The sequence below is a fragment of the Ursus arctos genome, chromosome X, assembly GCF_023065955.2.
Source record: "Ursus arctos isolate Adak ecotype North America chromosome X, UrsArc2.0, whole genome shotgun sequence".
In the NCBI taxonomy this organism is placed as follows: domain Eukaryota; kingdom Metazoa; phylum Chordata; class Mammalia; order Carnivora; family Ursidae; genus Ursus; species Ursus arctos.
Window position 1 is genome coordinate 31,918,015 of NC_079873.1, and position 27,215 is coordinate 31,945,229.

Below are 27,215 nucleotides of genomic sequence, written 5' to 3' on the forward strand. Positions count from 1 at the left end.
TCCATTGTAATGATACTACAAATGTATATATTCCTAAATTAGATATAATGTTGTTATAAATTTTTTCCTTCCCATATATGCCGGCATTCTGCATGAAGTCTTCTCTAACTTGATTTTTTTTTTTCATTCATTGCTATGTTTGTGAGAAACTTTCCAATGGATACATGTACCACTGATTCATATCTGTTTTGCCAGCAATGCTTTTTACGAAGTGGTCCTAGTTGTGGGGAGGAAGGGAAGGAATAGGAGGGAGCCAGTTAAGGGACAGTACAGACTGTGCACTTAGTGTCCCGCAGTGGTGACTCAGTTCACCCATGAGTCAGCTGTAAGGGTGGTAACAGGAGCTGGCTGGTAAAGGAAACTAATTATAAGGGAAAAAGCTGAATTTGCACAGAGAGCCTGGAATCAACTACATATAAATAATATTTCATGATAAACACACAGTAATTATTAAAAATTTTTGGCTAAGTTTATCACTATTTCAAAAAATTAGACACTGTGTGTGCTGTTCGGAAAATGGCCTGATTAATTTTTCTGATTTTCCTCTCCTTTGCTTTCTGTCTTCCCTGGGTTTTCTGTATTCTGCCCCAGCAGATCTAATCCCTGCTCTGTGCCATCCTGAAGGATTGGCGTTCGTCAACGTTGGTGAAACTCAGCTGCCCCCTGACTGGACACCACAGCAAAGGCTTTGGTGATCTTTCCCAGTTAGAACAATAATGACTTTCTTGGAATGTAATCCCAGTGGTATCTCTTTTCTGTGTAGCCTTGAAGAACACCCGACTACCATCAGCACTTCCTCAGAGACGTTATAAAACCGCTCTGCCGTCAAACAGCTGAGTGACTCTGGGCTGTTCAGGGGAGGCCTTAAGAACTGTGGATATTGATTGACCTGGAAGATTCAGCCACCGCCACTCAGAGCTGCTGCTGGAATACCATGTCTAAGAACTCGGAGTTTATCAATCTGTCGTTTTTGTTAGATCATGAGAAGGAAATGATCCTGGGAGTCTTAAAGAGAGATGAATATTTGAAAAAAGTGGAGGACAAGAGAATAAGGTAATAATTTTTTTTTAAAATTTTTTCTGCCTTTCCTGACTGCTGTCTTTTTGAAGCAAGTTAGATCAGAAATTGGGCAACTGCGACCATGCTGGGGACAAATGTTGGTCAGTAACTTCGTGGGTTCCCAGGAGTAGCCCAAATATCAGAAAATGTCTTTGATATTTTATCATTAGCTAGATGGGAGGATGGAATCGAGCAGATGATATGGTGTTGATGAGAATGCCCATTTGCTCATAACCTCCGAAGTAGTAGTGAAGTGGAAGGACTGCCCGTGTTTGAATACCAGCTCTGAGATGTATTAGTTGTGTGACCTTGATCTAGTGACTCAGTTTCTCCATGCCTTGGTTTCCTCATCCCTAAAACAAGGATAATAAAAGTGCCCACCTCATAGGGTTGTTGTGAGGATGAAGGAAGATAATACGTGTGCAGTGCCTGGTATGTAAGTTCACAATTATTTACTTACAGTGCCTTTCTCAGGCCAGTCTTTCCCGGAATTCCTTCTCACCATAGCTGAGAGCAGGAGGGGATCTGGAGAGTGAAAAACTCCCATTTTACCCCAGAAATCACCTGAATATTTAAAAATAAGTCTCTGTGTGAGTAACATTGAGTAATCTGGGCACAGGTGAGTTTCACATCAGTTCCAGGCAAGGTTGATATTTAGCTGGATCCCCAGGTATGACCTCACCTGTGTTTCAGCTAGCATCCATTCTGATTGGTTGCATCACCCCTCTGAATGGTCACAGCTTTGTTCTGATTGGTTGTCGCATCCATTGGGATTGGTTGCTGCTTGTGCTGTGCTGCTTGTTAAAGATATTTGGCTACTACCTCTCACCCCTGACTAGAGGAGCAGAGATAAACAGGGGTCCTTTCTCAGCGACTACCTACTGTGCAGCAGGTAGTTTTTGTGTCTTATGTGTCTCCCAAAACTGTGATCTTTCTGACCACAACGCTGTGAAACTGGAAGTCAACCATAAGGAAAATTAGGGAAAGACCACAAAAGCTTAAGTTTATTTTATTTTATTTTTTGTTGAGGAGAAAACTTGTCATAAGGTTATCTCTATATGTTGCAAAGATCTTCAGTGTGCCCCAAGGAACTAGGATCCTAGAATTAGAAATACATTGAAATATTCTCGATTGATGCTTACTTCATAGTTAAGAGTCCAGAATTTTTATTTCCATCATTCGTAGGTATTCAACCAATCTTAAAGAAATAAAGGCTTCGATGAAAATTATTGCAGTTTTTCTATGCCTGGAATTCAGGTTAAGGCAGTTAATGATTTTTAAAGATATCAGAAATGATGTTTTTTGGCATTTGTATTCAGTCATGAAAAGCGACTAAATTTTCTAATGTGCTGTAAAAAGTGATGTTGTTTATGGGAGGTGAGGTGGAGCCGGTAATGCTGACATGCACGGGGGAATTAACATCACTCTACTCAGGAAAACCCAGCTTAATGGCCACATGCTCAGAAACGCAGAAGTACAATGAATAGGAATTTGTTCGGAATATTTGCTTCTATCATTCCCACCAACTTTTCCTAATAATCTGTTAGACTCTTTTCCTTTTTCGGTTTCTTCCCTTATCCTTTCCTCTTATTCTCTATAAAGAAGTTTAGCCAAATGTATAATATACAACAGAGCTATTGAGAATAAAGTTGCTGAATTCCAGGCTCTTCAGACTTGTTTGAGGAAAGCAAAAGAAAGGCTTTGATAGATCTAAGCGATACCTTTATAGAAAATCGATTTTTTTAAAGCTGCTATATCTTCTTCTCTTCTTTAATAGCAGTGGTGGCTAATATTTTATTACTTTTTTTTTCTGCACCAACTATATTAGATATGTTGTCTCCTTTTGTTCTCAGCTGCCAACCTACGAGCCCAGGCCAGATGACTCGGGCTCTGCTACTCTTAACAGCATTGTATATTGAGAAGCCTCACCAAAGTGAGTGGCGTGGTGTTTAGAGTATGTGCTATTGAATCACGTAGCCACATTTGTTGATTCACATCTTGGTTACACCATGAAATCTTTGTGTCGCTTTAGATAGGTTGCTTCCATGAATAAATCTAGTTCCCTCATTTAACAAAACAGAAATAATAACATTAGGCGCCTCATAAGGTTGTCGTAGGGACTAAATAAGCTAATATTATCAAGACCTTTGAAGAATGTTGGCATGCAGTAAGTACTTAATAATTGCTGGCTCTAATCATCGGCCCTGTCGTTGGTATGTGTTGTAGTGAACGCTAGCAGAGCTCCACTGAGCTCTACTTGGGTCCCTTGTGGGTTTGTGCTCTCATCTCTTAGTTTCCACATGTCTACTGCTAAGGATGGTGTCTACTACCATCTTTAGAGAACTACCCTTGGGTGGCTAGAGTTGTCGGTAGGACTAGAGAGCCACAAGTACCAGGCAGACTTGAGTTTCAGTCCCTACTGGGCAGCCCCAAGCCGATGGCTAACAGACTTTACAGTGTAGCTTCTGCCTCACAGCTTCCCGTGGGATCATGCTGAGGCTGGACTCCACCTACAGACCACACCTTTACTTAGCCCGTCTCCCCTTTTCTCTCCTGCCTCCCCTATTCCCTTTTATGTCCCTCCTGAGAGTACTCCATAAGCCGCTTGCACCCAAATCCACATCTCAGAGTTAGCTTTTGGAAAACCCAACCAAGAGATTTGCCAGACCAAATAGGGAACCTGCTTGCTGTTGCAGTAATTGTTTCTACCATGTTACAGAAGTGTAGGTTGATATTTTGTCAGTTTCTAGAGGAAGTGGAATTAATTATGAACAAATTGAAGGAACGGCTTCACAGGAGAGCTAACACTTGAGCTTGGCCTTGAAATGTGAAAAAGATTTGACATTAGCAGTTACATGTCAACTATGTTTTATCTGTTTACCATGAACCACAAAATTGGCTTCAGATTCTGCTAATGAGTTTCAGAAGGAAATGGAAGACCATGGAAAGTTTTAAAAATTATGATGATTACAGAGAAGTAAATGATATGGAAAGTTAGTAAATTGGGCTTTGGAAAGCAGTGGATTTATTATTTCTTTGTGTGTTTATTCATTTCAGTAGGTTATTCTTAAAGAAAATAGAAAAATGGAAGAATGTAAACATTTTATTGAATCAGTGCTTTAGACCTGATGCCCAGCTGTGCTCTAGAACCCACATAGCCCCTGAAGGGGGGGCATTAATTAAAATGGGACTGGTCTCTGGGTGTTCCCGAAGGTGCTCTGCACCCAGAAGGCACATGGCAAGCCTGATCATTACCTCCAGGCACGAATTGTAGGCTGGGAAGAGGTGTCCGCCTACTAACAGAGCATTTTAGGTTCACCCAAGAAGCTCCAGTGTATTTGTTTTCCTTCAGACCAAGCAGGAAGAAATGGTAGGAGATATCCAGACCCAGGCTTCAACTATCACAGAGTTAAGAGTATTTTAAATGTTCTCCGTGAAGAACAAATCATTTCGTTTTAGTGATGGATTTATTTTTATTTTTTATAATAATTTTTTATTATGTTATGTTAGTCACCATACGGTACATCCTTAGTTTTTGATGTAGTGTTCCATGATTCATTATTTGCGTGTAACACCCAGTGCTCCGTGCAATATGTGCCCTCCTTACTACCCATCACCGGCTAGTGATGGCTTTAATGCAGTGAAGAAAGAGGGAGGAAGTGATGCTAATAAAACCGAGCTATCAACAGTGAATGCAAACGGAAAAAAGAGAGTTCGGAAGCACAAGATAAAGATCTTTGTTGATCAGTCTGGACCTTAGATTTTTCTAACTTTGGAAGAGCTCACCCTAACATAAAAGAGGACATGTTTCATAGTACCTACTCCTAAAAAAAAAAAATCTCATGAACAAAACCTTACTCTGCTTGATCTTCCACACCTAAAAACAAAGGCTGTTAAATGTCTACTTTATGGTATTGGCCTATACAAGAAATCTTCAATTTATAATTTTAGCAGTTCATTTGGGCTTTATTCTTACTGAGAAGATGTCATTTCCATTTGGCCACAATGCATGAAAACTTAATGTTCTCTTTGGCATCTACTCTTGGGCTTGTCTCAGTGATGAACTCTGCTGGTCACCTTACAGCATACATTTCTCTCGTCTTCCTCCCTACCCAAATCTCAACTTTGCTAAGCTCCAGCTGTGGATTTTTTAAAAGTAATTAATCATCCCTTGACTAATAGTCCTCTAGCAACTGTCATTGCTCTGGAGGTAGACATGAGACCAAAGATGACTCACTCAAACATATAGCCCAGATTGATGGAAAGTTCTCTTTCCCATGGGACATGTTCAATGAAACATGTTATCACAGTTGCTGTTGAGGATGAAAGCCCACACAATGATGAAGCTGGGCCAAAAGAATGGCAGAGAGTTGTTGCCAACATCCTGATATACTAGAACCTGCCACACTGCTAGGCTTCTTCGATAATCAATATAATCTATTTCCGTGTTATTTATAGCAATTTGAGTCTGATTTTCTGTTACATGCAGCCCAAGGCATCCTATAATTGCTAAGATTCAGAAGTAATCAACATTTGTTGAGAACCCTGTGTAGGCCAAATGCTATGTATTTATTATTGAAATAATAAAGGTGAGCAGAGGGGCACCTGGGTGGCTCAGTTGGTTAAGTGTCTGCTTTCAGCTCAGGTCATAATCTTAGGGTCCTGGATGGGTACCTGGGTGGGTACCTGGACCCAGCTGAGGATGCGCCCGTGGCTACAGCAGCCCCTCCTGAAAGCCCAGCACAGCAGGTGCAACAGCCCCCAGCCACTGCCTGAGCCCAAAGCACCTGCTGTTCCTAGGAGCTGAGCTCAACATGGCCTTTGAGGAGTCTTTTCTGGTGCCTGGCCTCTCTGAGGCTCTGCTGTCTCTCTGTTCCTGTCTCTGAGGGGTTGGCCCTCCCAGCTTCACAGGTCACTCCCCCAGTTATACACACACACACACACACACACACACACACACACACACGCCTGCCCTTGGTGTTTTGGAAACATCCCCCAACATTGCCTGCTTCTCCCTCTCCCTGTCCTCCGCTCACGTTCTCACACACTGTCTCTCCAATAAATAAATCTTCAAAAAAAATAAAGGTGAGCAGAAACACAATATTAATGTTTGTTGGATCCAGAATCATAAAGAAGTTTGCAGTCCTGAATCGGGCTTTATCCATGGTGTAGACCAGAGGTCAGTAAACTTTTTCTGTAAAGGGCCAGATAGTAAATATCATAGGCTCTACAGGGGATATGTTCTACCTTACGATTACTTCAGTCTGCATTTGTAGTCTGAAAGCAGCGATAGACAACGTGTAAACAAATGGGTATGGGCAATAAAACTGTATTTACAAAAACAGATGGTGGGCTGGATTTGGCCCAAGGGCTGTAATTTGTTGACCTTTGGTGTTGAAAACAACACCTCGGTGGATTCTAGCCTTGTGAATAGCTGTATACCCCTAAAAGCCTTGATAAGCCACCTTCGTTAAACAGCAGGACATTTAGAGTCCAAGAGGTGAGATGGAGTTGGAGCGGAACCCATCAGCTATCAGAGATAGAACACGGCTTCTGTCTGGGAGGTTAGATGGTTTCACAGGGTCCTGCCATCTCCAGGAGATAGTCATGCCTCACTTAATCAGTAGAGGCTCGTGCCGGAACAGCATAAATGTGTTTCATTGCCTTTCTAGAAGAACAGTATGATGCATCTGGAGGTGGAGAAAATACCAAGAACTAGCAGAAGGTTCTTCAGAATTGTGAGGGACAGTTTACAAATTCATTTGCCCGATGAGATAAGAACTATTACTATCCCATTTATAGATGGGTAAACTGAAGTACCAAGTTAAATAACTCGTCCAAGTTTGCACAGCTCGTAAGTGGCTGAACGGTAGTTTGTCGCCCCCCGTCTGGCTCCGGGAGCTCACATGCCCCTCTTAGGTCACTTTTAACTTCTGGGGCGATGTATCTGACCCTTCAGGAGGCCAGAAAAAAAAGGGAAGAGTGAACTATGCACTGCTTGCCTCACACTAAAGAACGCATTACTCATTTCACGAATGATCCTCATTTAATCCCCGTGTCGTCTGTGAGGGACGTACTATTCTGACAACTGTGGCAACTGAAACTTCCTAAATGATTTGCCAAGTTGGTCAACATCAGCAGTGAGATTCTCCTGTTCCATGTGGCTTCCCTGTCCTCTATGCTGTGATGTTTATGCCATCAGGGCACCTCTTCAGACCCTGTTGCAAGTCCACCCATAGCCTTCCTCCCAGAGAAATGGAAGAGAACAGAAAACATTCCTGCAGCCTGGTATTTACGGACAGTTGTGACCTATAAGCTGGGTAACGTTATCCAAAGTTGCTGTGACTTTTATGGAAGCATCGCTTTTACACAGTGAAAACTGACACGCGTTCCTTAGGCTGTTCTAGTCTTTCTGCTGACTGAAATCCAAGTGCAAGTGGATTATGTTTTGTTCCATACAGCTGGCTCAGCTGAGATGGGCCACTAAGCAAGCCAGAGCTCAGTGTCATCAAGAGACCCCAGATCCCAGCCTGGAAACTGCCATTCACATTACAGCTTTGTTTTTATGTGGTTGATTCCATCATTTTAGAACAGGGTAGGGAAGGAAAGAGAAGAATGGAGAAACAGAAGGGGAAAGTGTATTCAAATTGGTTATTTGGAATCCGGCAGATAAGCTAAATGTTCAGTTCAAATGGATTTGAAGTGATTTCAAGAGTTAGACATTCAGCCTGGAAGTTAGGGAGACCAGTAAGGGCCAAGCAATAATATCTTCTTAATATTCTACGGATGTTTGATCTGTGGGGCTGTTTGTTTTTCCAAATCTTATCACTACCACTAAGAACAAAATTAGTTTGACCTTCTGAAAAGCCTAAAGGCTCACTATCCCCGTAAAACACCAGGAGAGCTGTTGGAGTGGACTTCTAGTTTGGTAAACATTTTGTTTCAGTCCTAATGGAATTGCCACAAAGCTGCTTAGTGGATTAACAGAAACTCCCAGCATGAACGTACTGGCTCCCTAATAAAACCTAAACTCTTTTTGAGTCACAGGGAAATGAAAAAAGAAAATCCAGCTCTGCTTTAAACTGAATTTAAAACCTTGGAGGTTTTCCTACCAACGAACTTAAGAATTTCCACATATAAACATATATAGGGAAACCAACTTAAATTTTGGTCCTACTGCTCTTTCCGCCAAGTATTTCTTACTTGGAGGGCTCACCTTGGGAAAGGGCCACAAATACCTGATATTCGGGGGGGCATTTCCAACACTGGATTATCCAAATAAACATACTTGCCAGACCGTATTTTTTTTTTGTTTGAAATAATAGGGTCACTGTAGTCATAAGTAAAATTGTCACCTATGTAGAATATGTGTGTGTTCTCTCTCTCTCTCTCTCTCATCTTTGACTCCTCTCCAAATTCCCCTTTCAGCACCCCTTTCCCTTCCTGAGTACTGCTCTAGCCAGAATTGGTACAGAGGACATGCCCCCCAGGCAGCAGGGCTTAACTGGCACTCACATCCAGGAAACTACCATTCCTTTTTACTGTAAGTTGAAACAAAGACCTATGAAGCCCATGTTGTTCTTGGGGTAGGATGTAGCGGCTGGGAGGGTGAGTGAAGACAACTCGCCCTCCAAAGGTAGGTCAGTTCTTGAGGGAAATTCTAAGTCAGCAAATACCAACTGTATTCTTGGGAAAATAGGCATTTTATTTCTAAGGAAGTAATACAAGTGAAAACTTCACTAACAAAAATGTCACCTCTAGCATTTTGGATTTCAGGCATATGACCATTTTATGTCAAGAGTTCATATGAATGTTTGTATATTAATAGGAATTAGGGTTTAACTGATTTAAATCTGTAATATTAGGCTGACGTGCATTGACTAATTTTGTTTTCTTTTTTTAAAAGATTTATTTATTTATTTTAGAGAGTGCTTGAGCAGGGGGAGGGGCAGAGGGAGAGGGAGAGAGAGAAGCAGACATCCCGCTGAGCGCACAGACCAATACAGGGCTCAGTCTCAGGACCTTGAGATCAGGACCTGAGCCAAAATTGAGTCGGTCCCTTAACCAACTGAGCCACCTCGGCACCCCACATTTACTAATTTTTTTCCAATCATTATTTCATTGCAGAGAAATTAAATATAACTCATAAACATTCCATGCAAATGTCTAAAATTAATGAAACTTTTATATAGTACAGGATTTTTCGAAGTGTTTAAATTCACTAGGATCTGTAAAGGGCATCAATGTCTACAATATTTTTATGTCATAAATCCCCAATCCAATTAAAGAAATATTTCATATTTTCTTGTACATTTTCATTAGAGAAGTAATATATTCATTATAGAAAATTAGAAAATAAAACATGTAATTTGAACTTTAAAAACTCACCCTCTTCCCAGAGACAATTTCCACTTGTTGAATTTCCTTTCTGTTACTTCTCTGTGTATACACATACTTCTCACATAACTGGAACCATATTATACATATAATTTTTATCCTCTATATTTGCTTAATATTATTTAATGAACATTTGTCATGTCACTAAAAATTCTCTGGAAGCATCATTTTATTGGGTGGATAAGATTTCATAACATGGGCGTGCAATATTTTCAATTTCCATGAACATCCTTATTTGTTAGTCTTCTGTCTTAATTTTTTATTATATTGTAATTCATATTTTGATTTATATTTCTTTTAAATTGAAAAGTTGTTTTCCGGAAATGTGTCAGTTTCCTCTTTACTAAACTATTACATTATACCCCTGCCTCAAAATTGTTGTGGTAAATATTTACTAAGATGATAGTGTTCTATGTTAATTTGCGTTTATATGTTTCTTAATGTTTTTACATGATTGTAAGCAATTTGTATTTCCTCTTGTAAATTTTTTATTCACATTGTCCATTTACTAATGAGTATTAGTGTTGTTTCAGTATAGATTTATATGAATTCTTTTCGTCATGTATCTGGGAGACACATTTCTAAGATTCAGCAAAAATTCACTGAGTATATACAAGACAGAATATAGACATGAATTAGTCTCTTATTTAACAGAAGCAAAATTGTATTTTATTGGATTGTGCAAAGTCTGCACTTTCACATTGACTCAAACCAAACTGATATATTATTTGTATAAAATGTAAAGAATTTACATCTTTAACAGACACTATAAACAATTAGTATTTTAAAGCCAGGATTTGCATTCTCCCCTACTTCTGTAATAGTATCCATACTATTTATGGGTGTAGAAATTAGGGTAAGTTCATCTCTGAGTGTCAGAAAACCAAAATAATAGTAACTTAAATAAGAGAGAAGTTTATTTCATTTTTTGTCTCGATGGAATCACGAGGAAAGCAAGCCGGGGTTTGTAATGGTGACCCATGCCCGGGGTCCTTCTAACTCATTGCTCTGCTATCTCCAACATGGGCTAACATCTGTTAAAGTAAAAATAAAAAAGTTATTCTGGTACTTACTAAAATGTAAGGAAGACTTTTTATTAGGTACTGTTGACATACATTTTAAGACCATCACAAAAAAATCAAAAACAAAAGACTATGGCAATAGGGGAGAGAGATCCAGGCCAACTCCAAATGCAGCAAAGGCAGCTTGGGATTTATAGCCAGTGAGTAGAGTGAGGGGGTCAATGAATGGAAAAACTCACTGAAGGCAAGCCAGGGTGATATATCAAGGGTAGGGGGATTCTCACTATGCTCCTTTGGCAGGATTCCTGCTAAATCTGGGCTAGGCAAGCTGAAGATAGGGCTCAAGGACAAAGACTAGACAAAGAGAGACCTCAGAGGAGCCTGTCTAAAGTCTGGTCAAGGTGACAATCTTAGTCACAACTCATGGTCCAAGATGGCTGCTCCAGTGCTTGTCATACTGTCCTTATTCCAGTCAGCGAGAGGGGCAAAGGGCAGGAAAAAAGGTTCCCTTCCCTTAAGGATATTTCAGAGAAGTTTCACAGATGACCTTGCTTGCATTGCATTGGCGAGAATGTAGTCACGTGACTGTACTTAGCCACAAGGGAGCTTGGATATGTCACTGGGAAATGTTTTCTTTCTTCCAGGTGGCCATGTGACCAACTCACATCTGGGGGTTTTACTGGTATAAAAGACTAGAACGAATATTGGGAAACAGCCAGCAATCTGAAAAAATTGGCATAATTAAGAATTATTAATTAGATTTGCCTACTGAAAGCAATTGTCAGGGGTGAATTTCAGTGAAGCAAACATCATGGTATCTCTTACTGCAATTAAATATAATAAAGTTGGCTTTAGTTAAAAAAAAATAGCACATAAAGAAAACGATAGTTGTATTCATCCTCAATCAATTTCAAAGAAATGGTGACTTGACATCCCTTGTACTATGTACTGCTACTGATAACTAGGAAAACTGTTGGAAGTGGTTTTTTTGTAATCACCTTTAGCTATGAAAATATGAGTTCCCATAAGCACCACCTAAAGAGAGAAAATGGGAAAAATTAAGTACTGACAACTGTCTTTGCTGAGCATATAAATATGTCCTTCCTTGCTGTATTTAAAATAATTTAGTTTACACAAATTCAATTTATAGATATTTTAGAATAAATGTCAGCTCTATGTTTATAAAAATTAACACTTGCATGTGCCTGTATTCAGTAGCAGAAGTAGTTTTCAAGAATTTTTCAAGGGCAGCATGTTCTCTTAAAATTATCTTGTTTTGTATGAATGCCCAGTTTCCTCCCATCAAGATAATCCTCTCAATGTCAGAGCAATAATCTTGAAAAGCACTGTAATTTATCCATGTTTTTTTTTTTCTTTTTTGCTCTGCTGACTCTATCTCTACCTCTTCTTTTTCTGAATGATTTACCATATTGATAACAGGACTTTCTGCTGGTTTTGATACTCAAGAAAGGTATCCTTTGGATTTCAGATTAGCAAAACACATTCTTGTTCCTCATTGGGCCAGCAAATTGTGAAAATAGTTATTAATAGTTATTCCAAGGTATTCCCAGAATTGGTTTGCTTATTACCTATGAGATCAGTTTCTGCTATGATTTTCAGCTTATAGTTAATAAGCAGTCATTCGTCTGTTTCCATGGCTTTGTGAGATCTGCTATATTCCTATAAGCTGAATGTTTTATTACCAGGAAGTGCTTGGTGTCATCTGCAGACACAAAGAGTCCACAATGCCCTCTATCCTTGTGACAATTTCCAAACACATTAAATCGGCACAATTCACAAGATTTCTTTGTCTAGACAAATGTTTCGATCCTATTCTTCATTACTTTCTCTGAAGTAGCTTTCTATCTAGACCGAACTTCTCCCCAATTCTCAGATGGTCTTGATTCTTTTTAATTGTCTTTGATTTGAAAGCTAATCAAAATTCTATAAAGTTTATTAGGACCAGAGGGATGTGTGTTGAAGAACAGCCCCACTGGGGAGTGTTTGACTTTGTCTAAGAGGCTACTTGGACAGATGGCTTTGGGTGGGAGAAGTCAGACAGACAGAAGCAACCCTTCATGTTTACTGAGGTTTAACTTTGAGTGTGCTTAGCATGGCTTTGCACAACTAGGAAAGAAATAGCAGTTGTTGGTAAGTGCAGTGTCCTTTCTGAGCAAAAATATGTTAACAGAATAAGAATCAGGAGGAATCTCGGGGAAGAGTGCGAATTTTGAAATCTAAAATGCTGGACCTGAATCCTGATGGCAACACTTACTAACCCTGTGACCCACAGCAAGTTTCCTACCCGAGATTCCATTTTCTTATTTCTGAAATGGGAATCATAACGTCTTTCTCATACGATGCTGCCAATACTTAATGACATGGCATGTAAAACGGAGTGCCTGTGGTTATCATGGCTGTGTTGTGCTGTTTAGGTTTCAAAAATAGGTTCTGCACACAGAAGCTTCAAAAGGAAAAAAGTATTTTTATAATCAGTACAGAAAGGAGATCTGATCACCCCTGGATTTTCGTTAGGCAGGTATGAGCTAGGCCCAGCCCAGCGTTGATGGCATTGCCTCTGGATGCAAATGAAAGAAGGAAATGCTAGGAGCTTTGCAGCCCTTGGCATCAGGCTGCTGTGACATTATTTTGCCTGTGTATATTATTTCAGTAATTTTTGTCTCGTTTCTGGTTTAATAATACTTTTCATCAGTCACTGTGGTTTTGCTCTCTTAGAAGAATATCAAGCTCCATTTCTCAAGAAGGATTTAGCGTGCAGGCCTTGCAGCAGAAGCTGAAGCAGAATCTGATAGCAACATTTTTTTAAAGATTTTATTTATTTATTTGTCAGAGCAGGGGGGAACGGCAGGTGGATGGAGGAGGGGTTCCTCACTGAGCAAGGAGCCCAATGCAGGACTTGATCCCAGGACCCTGGGATCGTGACTTGAGCCGTAGGCAGATGCTTAATCGACTGAGCCACCCAGGCGTCCCAATAGCAACATTTTTGTGAGTGGGCAATACTGAAAAGACCTGATATTTACTGAGTCCTTATTATATTCGTTGTAAAATAGTTTTGGCTGTGGGTGACAGAGAGACGTTATAATAACAGCTTAAATAAGATTGAAATATATTGCTCTTTAATAGAAAAGCTTGGGTTGGTTGGCAGCTTTGTGATAATGTTCTGGTGGCTCCATTGTAGTATGGGTCTGGGCACCTTGTCTTTTTTGTTGTTTCACCACCTTGACCATTTAGCTCGTAATTCAAGATGGCTCACTCCTCTGTTCTCATTCCAGCCTCTGGGAGGCAAGAGGAGTTCAAGGGAAAGGAATAGCCCTTTTCCATTAGGGTCCTGACCTAGAGGTTGCCTGTATCATTTCTGATCACATCCCATCAGCCAACATTTAGTCTCATGACAAAACCTAACTACAAGGGATACTGGGAAATGTAGTCTTTATTCTGAGTGGCCACGAGCCTAGTTAGACATGCCACTAATATAGAAGAGGGGAACAGCTTTGGAGAGACACCTACCAGAATTCCCTATTTCATAATTATGACATGTCAAGCTGGGCTTAACACTTTACTCGATGTTCACAGCATTATCTTTCGTAGTGCTCACAACAACCTTATAAGGATACAACTATTATGATTCTATTTTACAGGAGCATTTTGAGGCACTGAGAGGTTAAGTAATTTTCTTAAAGTCTCAGATATAAAAAGCGTCAAGGCCAGCATTTGAACCCAGGCAGTCTGCCTTCTTGGGTTCAGCGCTATGCTCTGGGCCCCAGTAGAGTCCTTGCTTGTTTGTTATATCTCTTGGGCCTTGATGTGCTCTGCTAGATGAGACTGGGAACTGTTGAAGGCATCAAGGAATCAAAGATGCTTTGTGAATTGTTATTTATAGCTTCCTCTTCCGGGCAGCTAATTGCTTCCATTCCAAAATTCCTATCTTCTTTGGTGCAAAATAATGTTCAGTACAATTGAGTCTAGACAGGGTAACAAAAGAAAATAATGCCACACAAATGTGACAGGAATTTTAATGAAAGCAATTCCTGATTTGAAAGGAGTATGTCTATGCAGAGATAAAGCAGGCAGTCTTTGTAATGCATTGAACATTTCTGATGATGGGATGGAAAAAAATGAATTCAGTGTATCACCAGGATATAGCAGTGAAAAGATTCTATCATTTAACTACAGCTGAGATAGTTTATCTCTTCGGTCTTTTAGATTCCAATTACATATGGGTCATCAATTTGCATGTTAATATCAGCACATCTTTGTAGCAACAAGGAAATCTAAGGAATAAACTGATATTTTAAAATGCAAGAGCAACCTGAGTTCATCTCAAATAAAGAATTGATGTTAGCTGGCATTAAATGTCTTCAACTTTTTTTATTTTTATTTTTCATCAGTTTTTAACAGTTGATTTGGGGCCATATTTATCTCTACTACACTTTTCTATCCATCTCCCATACTCTTTGCTTCTCTCCACACTAGAACAAATAGAGTAATTGGTTAGATTTTGTATATTGGCAAGAATCAAAATGGTTTTTCATTCTGAACAACAGTGTAGAAATAAAGTTAAGGAAGACAGAGAAAGTTCTGGAAGTCCTTAACAAGTAATTGAGAACATTCTGCAGTTTTCTCAGGCTTGGATTACTTTTTCAGAGTGTGTTTGATCTCAGTTTTAGCCAATTTTAATTTGACTTTATTTTCAACAGACCCAACATTGTACATTTTTCTCTTCTCACTCTCCTTTTAAGATTGATGACTTCATATTGTAAAGGCCATTATAATTTACAGAACACCCTACCATACTTTATTGCCTCTGACTCCTATAAACACCCTCGGAGGAAGATATAAAAGGAATATTTATTTAGAAGTTGAAGTAACTGAGATCCAGAGAGGTTAACTCGAATGCCGAGTGCCAGCTAGTTAACGGCATGGCTGAGTTTTCCTTCCTTCCCTTCGCTCTTTATCTCTTTTTTTTTTCCTTCCTTCCCTCCCTCTTCCTCTTCCTCTTCCTCTGGCACTTGCTAGCTTGTGCTTATGCTTTCTTTTATTCATTCAATCAAACGATATCAGTTATGTTCCAGGCACTAGGTTATGTGCTGTAACATGCATAGCTAAACACAGATATAGTCTTACCCTCATGGAGATTACAGAGAAATTAGCAAGACAAACATTAAACCAGTAGAAACAGCCAAATAAATGTACAATTAAAAATTACAGTAAGTAAAAAAAAATTACAGTAAGTGCTCTAAGGAAAAAGAACACTGTTCTGGGAGTGAGAATAAAGTGGGTATTTGCTGTAGATTTGGTGGTCAGAGAAAGCTTCCCTGGGGAAGCAGCAGTAAAACCAAAATAAAAAGGACATAGGGAAGTCAGACGAAGAAGCAGCCAGATGAAGAACTAGGCTCGACTTAGCAGTCAGACGGGCTAAGTGATGCTACAATAACAGCCCCAAACTCTTAGCACCTTAAAACCATGAAGGTTTGTTTCTCGTCCGTGCTGCGTGTCTGTAACAAAATGGCCGAGGACTCTCTTTCACAGCTTCCTCAGACCAGGCTCAGACTCACAGAGCAGACACTATTTCGGACACTGCCACTCTCCATGCAAACGAGGGTACGTGGTAAGCCACGCACTCGCTCTTAAAGCTTTTATGTGGGACCACATCCTGCATTTCAAGGACAAATGCTAGTCACAGGACCACGTTTAATGTCAAGAGGACAGGGCTGTGTGATCTGACTCGTTCCACTTTCCCAGCCTCCTTTGCAGCTGGTGGTGGTGCTAGGACACTGTCTGATCAGGAGAACCTAAGGAGAATCTGATGGAGGGGGTGTGGAATTCCAAGTCAATTTTCGTTTTTCTGTTAAGAGACGGGTACAGCCGACACAGCTTGCCCCTTCCTCCTGTCTTAAACATGGGTGCCATTCCGGAGCTGGCTGGTCATTTGCATAAGAATGATAAGCCACACCTTGAAGATAGGGGACCTTCAGGATGAAAGGATCCTGAGTCCCTTAGTGGTCTGATTTGCCTCTGAACTAATGCAAGAACTGCCTAATTCTGGATTTCTAGTTATGTGGGCTAACAACTGAAGCCTGTGTTTAAGCCTGTTACTTGGAACCGGAAGCATTTCTTTCTTTCTTTTTTTTTTTTTTTTTAAAGATTTTATTTATCTGACAGAGACAGCCAGTGAGAGAGGGAACACAAGGAGGGGGAGTGGGAGAGGAAGAAGCAGGCTCCCAGAGGAGGAGCCTGATGTGGGGCTTGATCCCAGAACGCCCAGGATCACGCCCTGACCTGAAGGCAGACGCTTAACGACTGAGCCACCCAGGAGCCCCAACCAGAAGCATTTCTATGTGGGTGTGGGAGATGAACAGATACCGTGCTTAAAGCCCAGAAAGTCACCTTCCTCAGATACCTTTCTCAGACTGGGTCAGCCAATGCAGGATCCAAATAAGGCCTACTTTGCTTTGTTGGTGCTGGATAGTAAAGCAGAGGGAAAAGACCTCTCCCACCCTATTCCTCTCTCTGAGCTCCCAATACTCCTTTTCTCCTTGATACCAATTCTCCCTTGCATACTTTCTTTTCCTAGTTCCAATTACCCTCCCTTTAACCTTTCTCCTCTTGAGTGTCTGAAAATGGCTATGTCCATTTCATGTAAATTATCCTAGGCATGATTAAATTAGGTCAGTTTCTAAGAACAATCTGAAAAACCAGGCTGTTTACTATTTTGTGCCAGCCTGTGGAATTCTTCCCATCCTTTCCCACCGTCTCAGAGATAGCTCCCAATATGTGGGACAACTGGCACCAGTTGCCTTAAAAATGTCCTGACTAGTGTGTTGGGACCTTTAAATTCTTGCTTCCTTGTACCCTGATGTACAGGGGGCCCCAAGTCTTTTCAGACTCTAGAACTGAACTAGGTGAAACACGATTGCTAAATAGAGTCCTGTCAGTGGAGCACAGAGAAAGATGCAATGAAAATGTTTCATTTTCGGGCACCTGGGTGGTTCAGTCGGTTAAGCCTCTGCCTTCAGCTCGGGTCATGATCCCAGGGGCCTGGGGTGGAGTCCTGCGTGACGTTCCCTGCTCTGTAGGAAGTCTGTTTTTCCCTCTCCATCTCCCTCTGCTCCTCCCTGCCACTTGTGTGTGCTCTCTCTCTAAGTAAATAAAATCTAAAAAAAGAAGAAAATGTTTCTGTATATGGCCATAATTTTTCCAAGTGGTCTCACCCACTCTAAGGAACTACTAAGTGATTAAGGAACTGGTAAGTAAAAGTGATCCAGGCATCTGCTCATGGAATTTTTTTCCAGAAGAAAATTTGCCTCTGGAATGTCCTGGAATACCCCTATTTTCTCCATTTATTACTCTTTAGCCCAGCAGCCTATTCAGATAGGACTGCTATTTATGATTGCTATCTTTGTTCTACCCATTTTAATTACCTGTTTTTTTGCCATTGTTGGGTGCATTGTTGTAGATTTCGAATAAGCAATGTTTTATGTCTCGTGCCCTGAGGTGTTCAAACATCTGTTGGGATTCTCCAGATAATAAGTGTGGTTTTCAAATGAGAACTCATTCTGTTATTTTAAAGCTTGTAGCTTCTGCAAGTTTTCAAAAGTAAATTGTGTGGAGCTTTTCTTACATTCAATTTCATAAGCCAGTTCATGAAAAAAAGGACATAAGGGTACTTTGTAAACTCTAAATCAGGGATTAGGAAAACTTGTTGTGGGTTCTTGTTTGTGTTCTGGTGAGTAAGAATGAGGTCTTAAGAGCATTCTCTATCCGCCTGTTGTAGCACATGAATCATCTTGCGTGGTTTGTCCTCTTCTTGACTAACATTGAGAATAATGCGAATTTCTTAGCAGATACCCTGTTTTGACTCATTCTTGTCTCTGAATACCAGAATGCCTGGCACAGGATAGACACTCAAGAAATGTTCATTGGATGAATGGAGGAGACAATTGATCAAAGGTTTTAGAAACTTTACTCCTCCCTTTTTAAATTCCCCATTTAGAAAGCTCTCATTAGGCTAGGAATTAAAAGACCTCGTTTCTGGTTTTATGTATACTGCTCTCTATCTTTAATGTGAATGATGTAATACTTCACAAGTTGGTTTGAAGACCCCAAAGAGATAATAGTTTATGATATTTAAGTACCTTGTAGTCTAGCACAGAGTTGGGTCATGAGCAGTATATTCAAGAAACTAAAGTCATCATTCCTGCTTTTGGAGAGATGCTAGTCTAGTCTGGTATAACAAGGCTCAGTACCACAAATGTAAAAGGAAATGGTATGAGATGTGTGAGATGATTCTGGGATGTTTGTTTTTTCTGAAACATAGAAATGTTGTGTTCAAGAAGGGACTAGAGGGGCACCTGGGTGGCTTAGTTGGTTAAGCGTCCGACTCGATTTTGGCTCAGGTCATGAGATTGAGCCCCACTTTGGGCTCTGCACTCAGCAGGGAGTCTGCTGGAGATTCTCTTCCTCTCTCTCTGCCCTCCCTCCCTCACTTATGTGCTCTCTTTCTCTCTCTCTCTCAAAAAAAATAAATCTTATAAAGAGAGAGAGAGAGAGAAGGGACTGGAGATCGATAGCATAAAGAAACAGCATGTCTCTGAAACTTTTAAGTAGAGACGAACCTATCTTTTGGAGTAGTATTTTCCAAATTTGGCAGTATATTAGAATAAATAGTCACACTTTAAAAAAAATGCCATCAGAGTCTGGCAGGGAGAAGGGTGAGACTCGAGAATCACTATTTTTTAAAATCTTCCCAGGTGATTCCAGCAGATAGACAAATTTGAGCCCAGATGTTCTGAAGCTATGCTTCTCAAACTCTGATGCCCTGGAGATTTTGTGAATGTGCAGAATCTGATCCAGGTCTAAGGTGGGGCCTGAGATTCTGCATTCAATCCCAATAAGTTCCCAGATGACGCTGTCACATCGCTTTGAAGAGCTCGTTTCTAATGTGTATATCTAAAAAAATTATATGTCAGGTAGCAAAAGAAGGGACATGGAACTAGCATTTATTTAATATATGCCGGGCACCATGCTGGTACCTTTACACAGATCATCTTGTTTAATCTTAAAAACAATCACATAAGAACATCATTACCCCCATTGTAGAGAGCAAGAGACCAGAGTGTAGTGGGTGAATCATTGCCAGGCTGCACAGCTAATTCATGATGGAACCTAGATTCAAACCGAGGTATATGTGACAGCAAAACCCAGAGGTTGGTGGAAGTTGTTAGAAAACCTCAAATGCTAAGCAGAAGTGTTGAGATCTGAAATGGTGGGATCTGTCCTTGTAGAAAACTCTTTATCGGATGACTTCAGGGAAGTATCACCGTTGCCAAGTTTGATTTCACACTCTTGTTTCACGTGGTATATCTAGACAGGTAAGGAAGATGGTATTGTGTGAGCTGCCAGGTGGGTTGTGCTCCCAGGTTAGGGTGTTGAAGATCTGCTCGGAGAGGTTAGCGGAGAATAGCAATATGTACTATTAGCAAACTCATTGCACTAGTGGAGGATGTTAAAAATCATATGTAAACCACAAACGCTATGTGTTTCAAGTACTGATATCAAAGGATTGTTGACTCGAGAGAGAGAAATTGTGTTTTCTGAAAGTATCTGCCTCTGACTACTTGATTCTTGCAAATGAAAATACTCCTTCCATGAAGAGAGCGCCACTCCTGTTTTCTTTTTTTTTAAGTGATTTTCCCTCCCTCTCTCCTTCCAGGAAGCTGAAAAATGAACTCTTAGAAGCAAAGCGTAGAAGTGGGAAGACTCAGCAACAAACCGGCAGAGTCTGTGCTCACTGCCAGAGAAACCTGGGCTTACTGTTCGACCGAGGAGACCCGTGCCGGGCCTGCTCCCTGCGAGTGTGCAGCGAGTGTCGCGTCTTGGGCCTCGATGGCAGCTGGAAGTGCACCATCTGTGCCAAAGTCGCGTGAGTTTCTTGCCTTGCTGTGGAAAGCCAGATCCGATGACCCAAGGGCTTGGTGTGGGGAAAGGAAAAGAAGAAAGGAGTATTTTAAAATTTAGGGATAGAGAGTAGAATTAAAATCTAGCCCAACCCAGGCTCAGCAATGCCTTTGTAGAATTCTGAGCGGGGGGAGCAGTGAGCATGAGTGAGTGACCACGAGCAAAATAGAGAGAATGGTATTTTTAGTTTTAAAAACTATAAAACAGTAAAATTGGAAGCTTCACAGAATGCGGTCTCCTACATTTGAAACCCACCCACAAGCTTTCTTCACTTCTAGCCCCACCTGACTCCACATGTCTTCTCAGAGGCAGAGGCAACTCCCTAAGGAGTTTGGGGGTGTTTGGGGTCACTGGCAAGATGAGAATGTAATAGCCAGCCTGCTCTCCCTGGCAGCTGAGGGGCAAAGCTTTTTCTGCATCTGTTGAAATGATCATATGGTTTGTATCCTTTCTCTTATTGATGTGATGTATCCCGTTGATTGATTTGTGAATATTGAACCACCCTTGCATCCCAGGGATAAATCCCAGTTGGTTATGGTGAAAGATTTCTTTAATGTATTGTTGGATTCAGTTTGCCGGTATTTTTTTGGAGGATTTTTGCATCTATGCTCATCAGATATATTAGTGTGTAGTGTTCTCACTCTTTTAGTATCTTTATCTTGTTTTGGAATCAAGGTAAAGCTGGCGTCATGGGATGAATTTGGAAGGTTTCCTTCTTCTACTATTTTTTGAGTACTTTGAGAAGAATAGGTATTAACTCTCCTTAATCATCAGTGAAGCCATCTGGTCCTGGACTCTTGCTTATTGGGAGTTTTTTGATTACTCATTCAATAACAATTGCTGATAATCTGTTCAAATTTTTTATTTCTTCCTGATTTAGTTTTGGGAAGTTATATGTTTCTATAAATTTATCCATTTCTTCTAGAATGTCCCGTTTGTTGGCATATAATTTTCCATAATATTCTCTTATAATCTTTTGTATTTCTGTCATGTTGGTTGTTATTTCTCTTCTTTCATTTCTGACTTTTTAATTTGACCCCCCCCCCATTGATGACTTTGGCTAGAGGTTTATCATATTTGTTGATCGTTTCATGACGTAGGCCTATATTGCTATAAACTTCCCTCATTGAACGGCTTTTGCTGCATCCCAAGGGTTTGGGACCATTGTGTTTTCATTTTCCTTTGTGTGCATGTATTTTTTTTATTTCCTCTTTGAGTTCTTGTTTGACCCATTCATTGTTTAGTAGCTTGTCATTTAACCTTCATGTATTTGTGGTCTTTCCAGATTTTTTCTTGTGGTTGATTTCTAGCTGCATATTGTTGTGGTCAGTAAAGATGCATGGTACGACTTCAGTCTTTTTGAATTTGTCGAGACTTGTTCTGTGGCCTAATATGTGGTCTGTTTTGGAGAATGTTCCATGTGCACATGAAAAGTGTATGTATTCTGCTGATTTAGGATGGAATTTCTGAATATATCTGTTAAATCTATCTGGTTCAATGTGTCATTCAAAGCCACTGTTTCGTTGTTGATTTTCTGTTTGGATGATCTGTCCATTGATGTGAGTAGAATGTTAAAGTTCTCTACTATTATTGTGTTACTATTGATTAGTTCCTTTATGTTTGTTATTAACTGTTTTATGAATTTTGGGTGATGCCATGTTGGGAGGATAAATATTTACAGTTGTTATATCTTCTTGTTGGATTTCCCCCCTTATTATTATATAGTGTCCTTCTTTGTCTCTTGTTACAGTCTTTGTTGTAAAGTCTATTTTGTCTGATATAAGTATTGCTACCTTGGCTTTCTTTTCACTTCCACTTGCATGATAAATGCCTTCCTATTCTTTCACTTTCAATCTGCCTGTGTCTTTAGATGCAAAATCTGTCTCTTATATGCAGCATTTAGATGGGTCTTCCTTTTTTATCAATTCTGTCACCCTATATCTTTTGATTGGAGTGTTTAGTCCACTTACATTCAAAGTAATTATTGATAGGTATGTACTTATTGCCATTTTGTTACCTGTTTTGTGGTTGTTTTTGTCATTCTTTGTTCCCTTTTTTTCCCTCTATTCTCTCACAGTTTGCTGGATTCCTTTCTCTTTATTTTTTGCATATGTATTTCTGATTTTTGATTTGTGGTTACCGTTAGGTTTGTGTATAACATCTTATGCATATAGCAGTCTACAATAAGTTGATGGTATTTTTTTATTATGTTCACTTAGCCACTGTATAGTACATCATTAGTTTTTGACATAGTGTTTAACGATTAGTTACATATAATACCCAGTGCTCATCACAACACATGCCCTCCTTAATACCCATCACCCTGTTACCCCTTCCCCTCACCCCCTCCCCTCTGAAACCCTCAGATTGTTTCCTGTGGTCCATAGTTGCTCATGGTTCGTCTCTCCCTCTGATTTCTCCCCCTTCCCCTGTGGTCCTCCATGCTATTGCTTATGTTCCACATATGAGTGAAACCATATAATTGTCTTTCTCTGCTTGACTTATTTCACTTAGCATAATCCCCTCCATTTCCATCCATGTTGATGCAAATGGTGGGTATTCATCCTTTCTGATGGCTGAATAATATTCCATTGTATATATGGACCACATATTCTTTATCCATTCATCTGTTGAAGGGCATCTCATCTCCTTCCACAGTTTAGTTACTGTGGACATTGCTGCTATGAACATTGGGGTATATGTGCCCCTTCTTTTCACTACATCTGTATCTTTGGGTTAAATACTCAGTAACACAATTGCTGGGTCGTAGGGTAGCTCTATTTTTAACATCTTGAGGAACCTCCATACTGTTTTCCAGAGTGGCTGTACCAGCTTGCATTCCCACCAACAGTGTAAGAGGGTTCCCCTGTCTCCGCATCCTCACCAACATTTGTTGTTTCCTGTTTTGTTAATTTTTGCCATTCTAACTGGTGTAGGGTGGTATCTCAATGTGGTTTTGATTTGTATTTCCCTGATGGCTAGTGATGTTGAACATCTTTTCATGTGTCTGTTGGCCATTTATATGTCTTCTTTGGAGAAGTGTCTGTTCGTGTCTTCTGCCCGTTTTTTGACTGGGTTATTTGTTTTTTGAGTGTTGAGTTTGACAAACTCTTTATCTCTCCTCCTATTCTGAATGATATAACCTGGCTGGATAGAGTGTTCTTGGCTGCAGGTTTTTTTCCTTTCAGCTCTTTGACTGTATCATGCCACTTCCTTCTGGCCTACAGTGTTGCTGATAAAAAAATCAGCTGATAGCCTTATGGAGTTTCCCTTTCACATAACTGTTTTGTTTCCTCTTGTTGCGTTTAAAATTCTCTCTTTATCACTACTTTGTACCATTTTAATTACTACATGTCTTGGTGTGGACTTCCTTGGGTTAATTTTGTTGTGAGCTCTCTGTGCCTCCTGGATCTAGATTTTCGTTTTATTCCCCAGATTTGGGAAGTTTTCAGCTCTTATTGCCTTAAATAATTTCCTGCCCCCTTTTCTGTCTCTTCTCATTCTGGGATCCCTATAATGTGAATGTTATTATGCTTAATGGTGTCACTGAGTTCCCTAAGTCTGTTTTTATTTTTTATTATTTTTTCTCTCTCCTGTTCGGCCTGATTGCTTTCTACTACTCTGTCCTCCAGGTCACTGATCCATTCTTCTGCTTCCTCTAGTTTACTATTCCTTCTAGTGTATTTTTAACTTCACTTATTGAATTCTTAATTTCCTTTTCTATGTTTTCTATCCATTTGTTAAAAATCTCACTATGGCCCTTCATTCTTCTCAAATCCAGTGAGTATCTTTATGACCATTACTTTAAATTCTCTATCAGGCATATTACTTTTCTCCATTTCAGTAAGCTCTCTTGCTGTGATTTTTGCCCTGTTCTTTCATTTGGGACCATCCTCTGTCTCCTCATTTTGTCTAACTCTCTATGTCTGTTTCTGTGTTAGAAAAGTCAGCTACATCTCCTGCTCTTTTTTTTTTTTAAGTAGGTTCCATGCCCAGTGCGGGGCTTGAACTCATAACCCCAAAGATCAAGAGTCACATGCTCTACCATCTGAGCCAGATGGGAACTCCTACATCTCCTGCTCTTGGAAGTAATAGCCTTATGAAGAGGAAATACTCTAGTGCCCTGCAGTGTAACGTCCCCTGTTCAGCAGAACCTGGTGCTTCAGGGTTGTCTCCTATATGTGTTGCGTGCACCCTACTGTTTTGGCTGAGCCGCTTTTGCCTTCGGTCAAGTTGTTTGCAATGGTGCTCTCTGCCTGTTGTGGGCAGGGTTTGGTCCCTGTGGTGGTAGTGGGCCAGTCTGGGGCCATCGTGGGCTTGAGTGGAGCCAGACCAGGCATTTGCCAGATGTCTATAGGCAACTCTCCCTGTGTTGTCTCCTGAGAAGCTTTTGTTGGTGGACAGGCTCTGCAGTCAGACCAGGTGTCTGCCCCCAGCCCACTGTTGGGGCTGCAGTGGGAACGGTGTGTGTGGTTATATTCCCCTCTCCGTGGGGCAGGAGTCCCTCTGGAGTGGTACTGGCCCCTGTTGGGCTGCTTGCACACTGCCAGGCTTGTGACAGCACATTGGACGGGCTCTGGTGAAGAGCTTGTTGGAGGGGGCAGGTCCACAGGAGAATGCAAGGGCGTGGTACACTGTTAGCAAGCTGGTTCTCACAGGTGTCTGTGTGTCTAGGTTGGGTGGGGGGGAGAGGGAAATGGTGCCTGCCAGCTCTTTTGTTCTTGGAGAGGTCTCCCAATGATCTCTGCCCTTCCAGCACCTGCTCTGAGATTAAGAAGCACGTCTCCCTCCCGTATACCCCCAGGCCTTTTCAAACTACTGCTTCTGTGCTGTATCTCAGTGGGGCTCTTTGTTGTGCTGTCTCTTTAAGGGTGGGGACTCAGTTTCCATTTGCCCTCCTGGCTATCCCAGAGCCAAGCCCTCTGAGTCTTAAAGTCCCAGGTGTTAAGCCCCACTGATAGTAAGAACTCACAAAATTAGGTCCCTCTGGTTTTCAAAGCCAAATGTTATGGGGATTTGTCTTCCTGGGGCAGGTCCTCCATGCCTGGGGTGCCTGGGGTGGGGATCTCCTCCTCTGTTCCTCCTACACCCCACACCCGCGGTATTCCTCTCTCCCAGAGGCAGCCCTGTGGGTCTCTTTAGCTCCCAACTGCATCTCTGCCCTTCCTACCGTCTTTGATGTGTCCTCTTATCTACACTGAGCTGTGGTGAGTCGTTCGGCCAGTCTTTGGGTCGTTCTCTGGGTTACATACACGGACATGGGTGTTAGCTAGTTGTGTCTGTGGGACGAGGTCAGCTTAGGGTACTCTTACTATACCATCTTCCCCAGAAGTCCAAAATCTGTATTCACTTTCTAAGTGGAGTTTAATCATCTGCAAATTAGGATGCAAAAGTAATTTGGTTATCTTGTTTTCCCGTGAAATCAAATTATTTCCTTTGGCTATTTGTCCATCTACTTGTTTGGAAAAACTATCAATAATGCACTTTGCTTTCTGGTTAAAAGTAACACAATACATCTGTGAGTCAAGTAAGTAATGTAGAAGTTGCTGTTTTCCATCCTGGACACTTCTTAGAAAGCTTGCCTGAGTGTGTCATAATAGCTTTCTCTGATTCTGCTCCCCTTCATTTGGCATTTCCGAGTTGGATATGAAGGCTCTTCCGGTATAGTCAGAATAAGTCACCAAGGAAATAACAGATTAATGGACAGAATTTCCTCAGTTTTCATTTTGCTTCTACACAGTTTTGCAGGAGCATTTCTCCCTCTCAGTTGTTAGTGACCAATAGAAGGCAACAAATCAAATTTAAAAATCAATGAGAAGCAAAGAGATGGAAACAGAAAAACTTGGATAGAGACTAACACCCTTGTTTTTTATGGACACATATACAAATAGCCTTTTGAGTTTCTTTTATGCGTGTTAACTTACATGCACAAAAGAACACAGGTGACAGGTATACAGCAGAGTTTCTCCGTCTCGGCATTACTGCTGTCTCGCGTGATAGGACTCTCTGTTGGGAGCAACAGCAGCAGTGCATCGTAGGTGTTTAGCGGTATTCCTGGTCTCTACCCACTAGACGCCAGTACCCCTCCTATACCTTCCAGCTGTGACAGTGAAAAATTCCCACAGATGTTGCTAAATGTCCCCTGAGGAGCAAAAGTTGTCCCTGCTTGAGTGGCACTGGTGTACAGCTTAGGGAATTACCCCAATTTCCATGCAATTATCACTAACGTGAAGAAGTAGAGCATTACTAATATTCCAGAAGCCTTTCCCCTTCCTCCTCCCGGTCACTGCTCCTTTTTTATCTCCCAAAAAGAAACACTATCCTGCTAACACCATAGATTAGCTTTGACTTCTTTATACTTTATATAAATTTAATGACATGGTGTGTATTTGTTTGTTTATAACTTCTTTTTGTTAACATACTTGTGAGACTAATGTATTTTGTTGCCCTATTAGTCATCTGTTCATTTTTACTCTTTTATAATATCACATTTTATAAGTAGATATGAATGAATATACTATTCTAATTAATAGATATTTGAGATGTTTTCAGTTTTTACCTCTTACAAATAATGTGATTATAAAGATTCTTGTACTTGCCTCTTGATACACATGTGTGTGCATTTCTGTTGGGTATATACATAGGACTAAAATGGCTGTGTCATAGAATATGTATGTGTTCAATTTCCGTAGATGATGCCAGAGAGCTTTCCAGAGGGGTTGTGCCATGTTCCCCTCTCACTAGCAATACACCAGAGTG

General features: G+C 40.6%; 1 protein-coding gene across 2 annotated transcripts in view; it reads left to right on the plus strand.

The window, feature by feature from the left end:
• Positions 1-769: 769 nt before the first annotated feature.
• SYTL5 (synaptotagmin like 5) overlaps positions 770-27,215 on the plus strand; it is a 104,487-nt gene continuing 78,041 nt past the window's right edge. For both annotated transcript variants that reach the window (XM_057310641.1, XM_026513291.3), the window contains exons 1-2: positions 770-1,053; positions 20,212-20,421. In XM_057310641.1, coding sequence (XP_057166624.1) covers positions 935-1,053; positions 20,212-20,421 — 329 coding nt within the window. In that variant the 5' untranslated portion in view covers positions 770-934. The remainder of the gene's footprint in view (positions 1,054-20,211; positions 20,422-27,215) is intronic.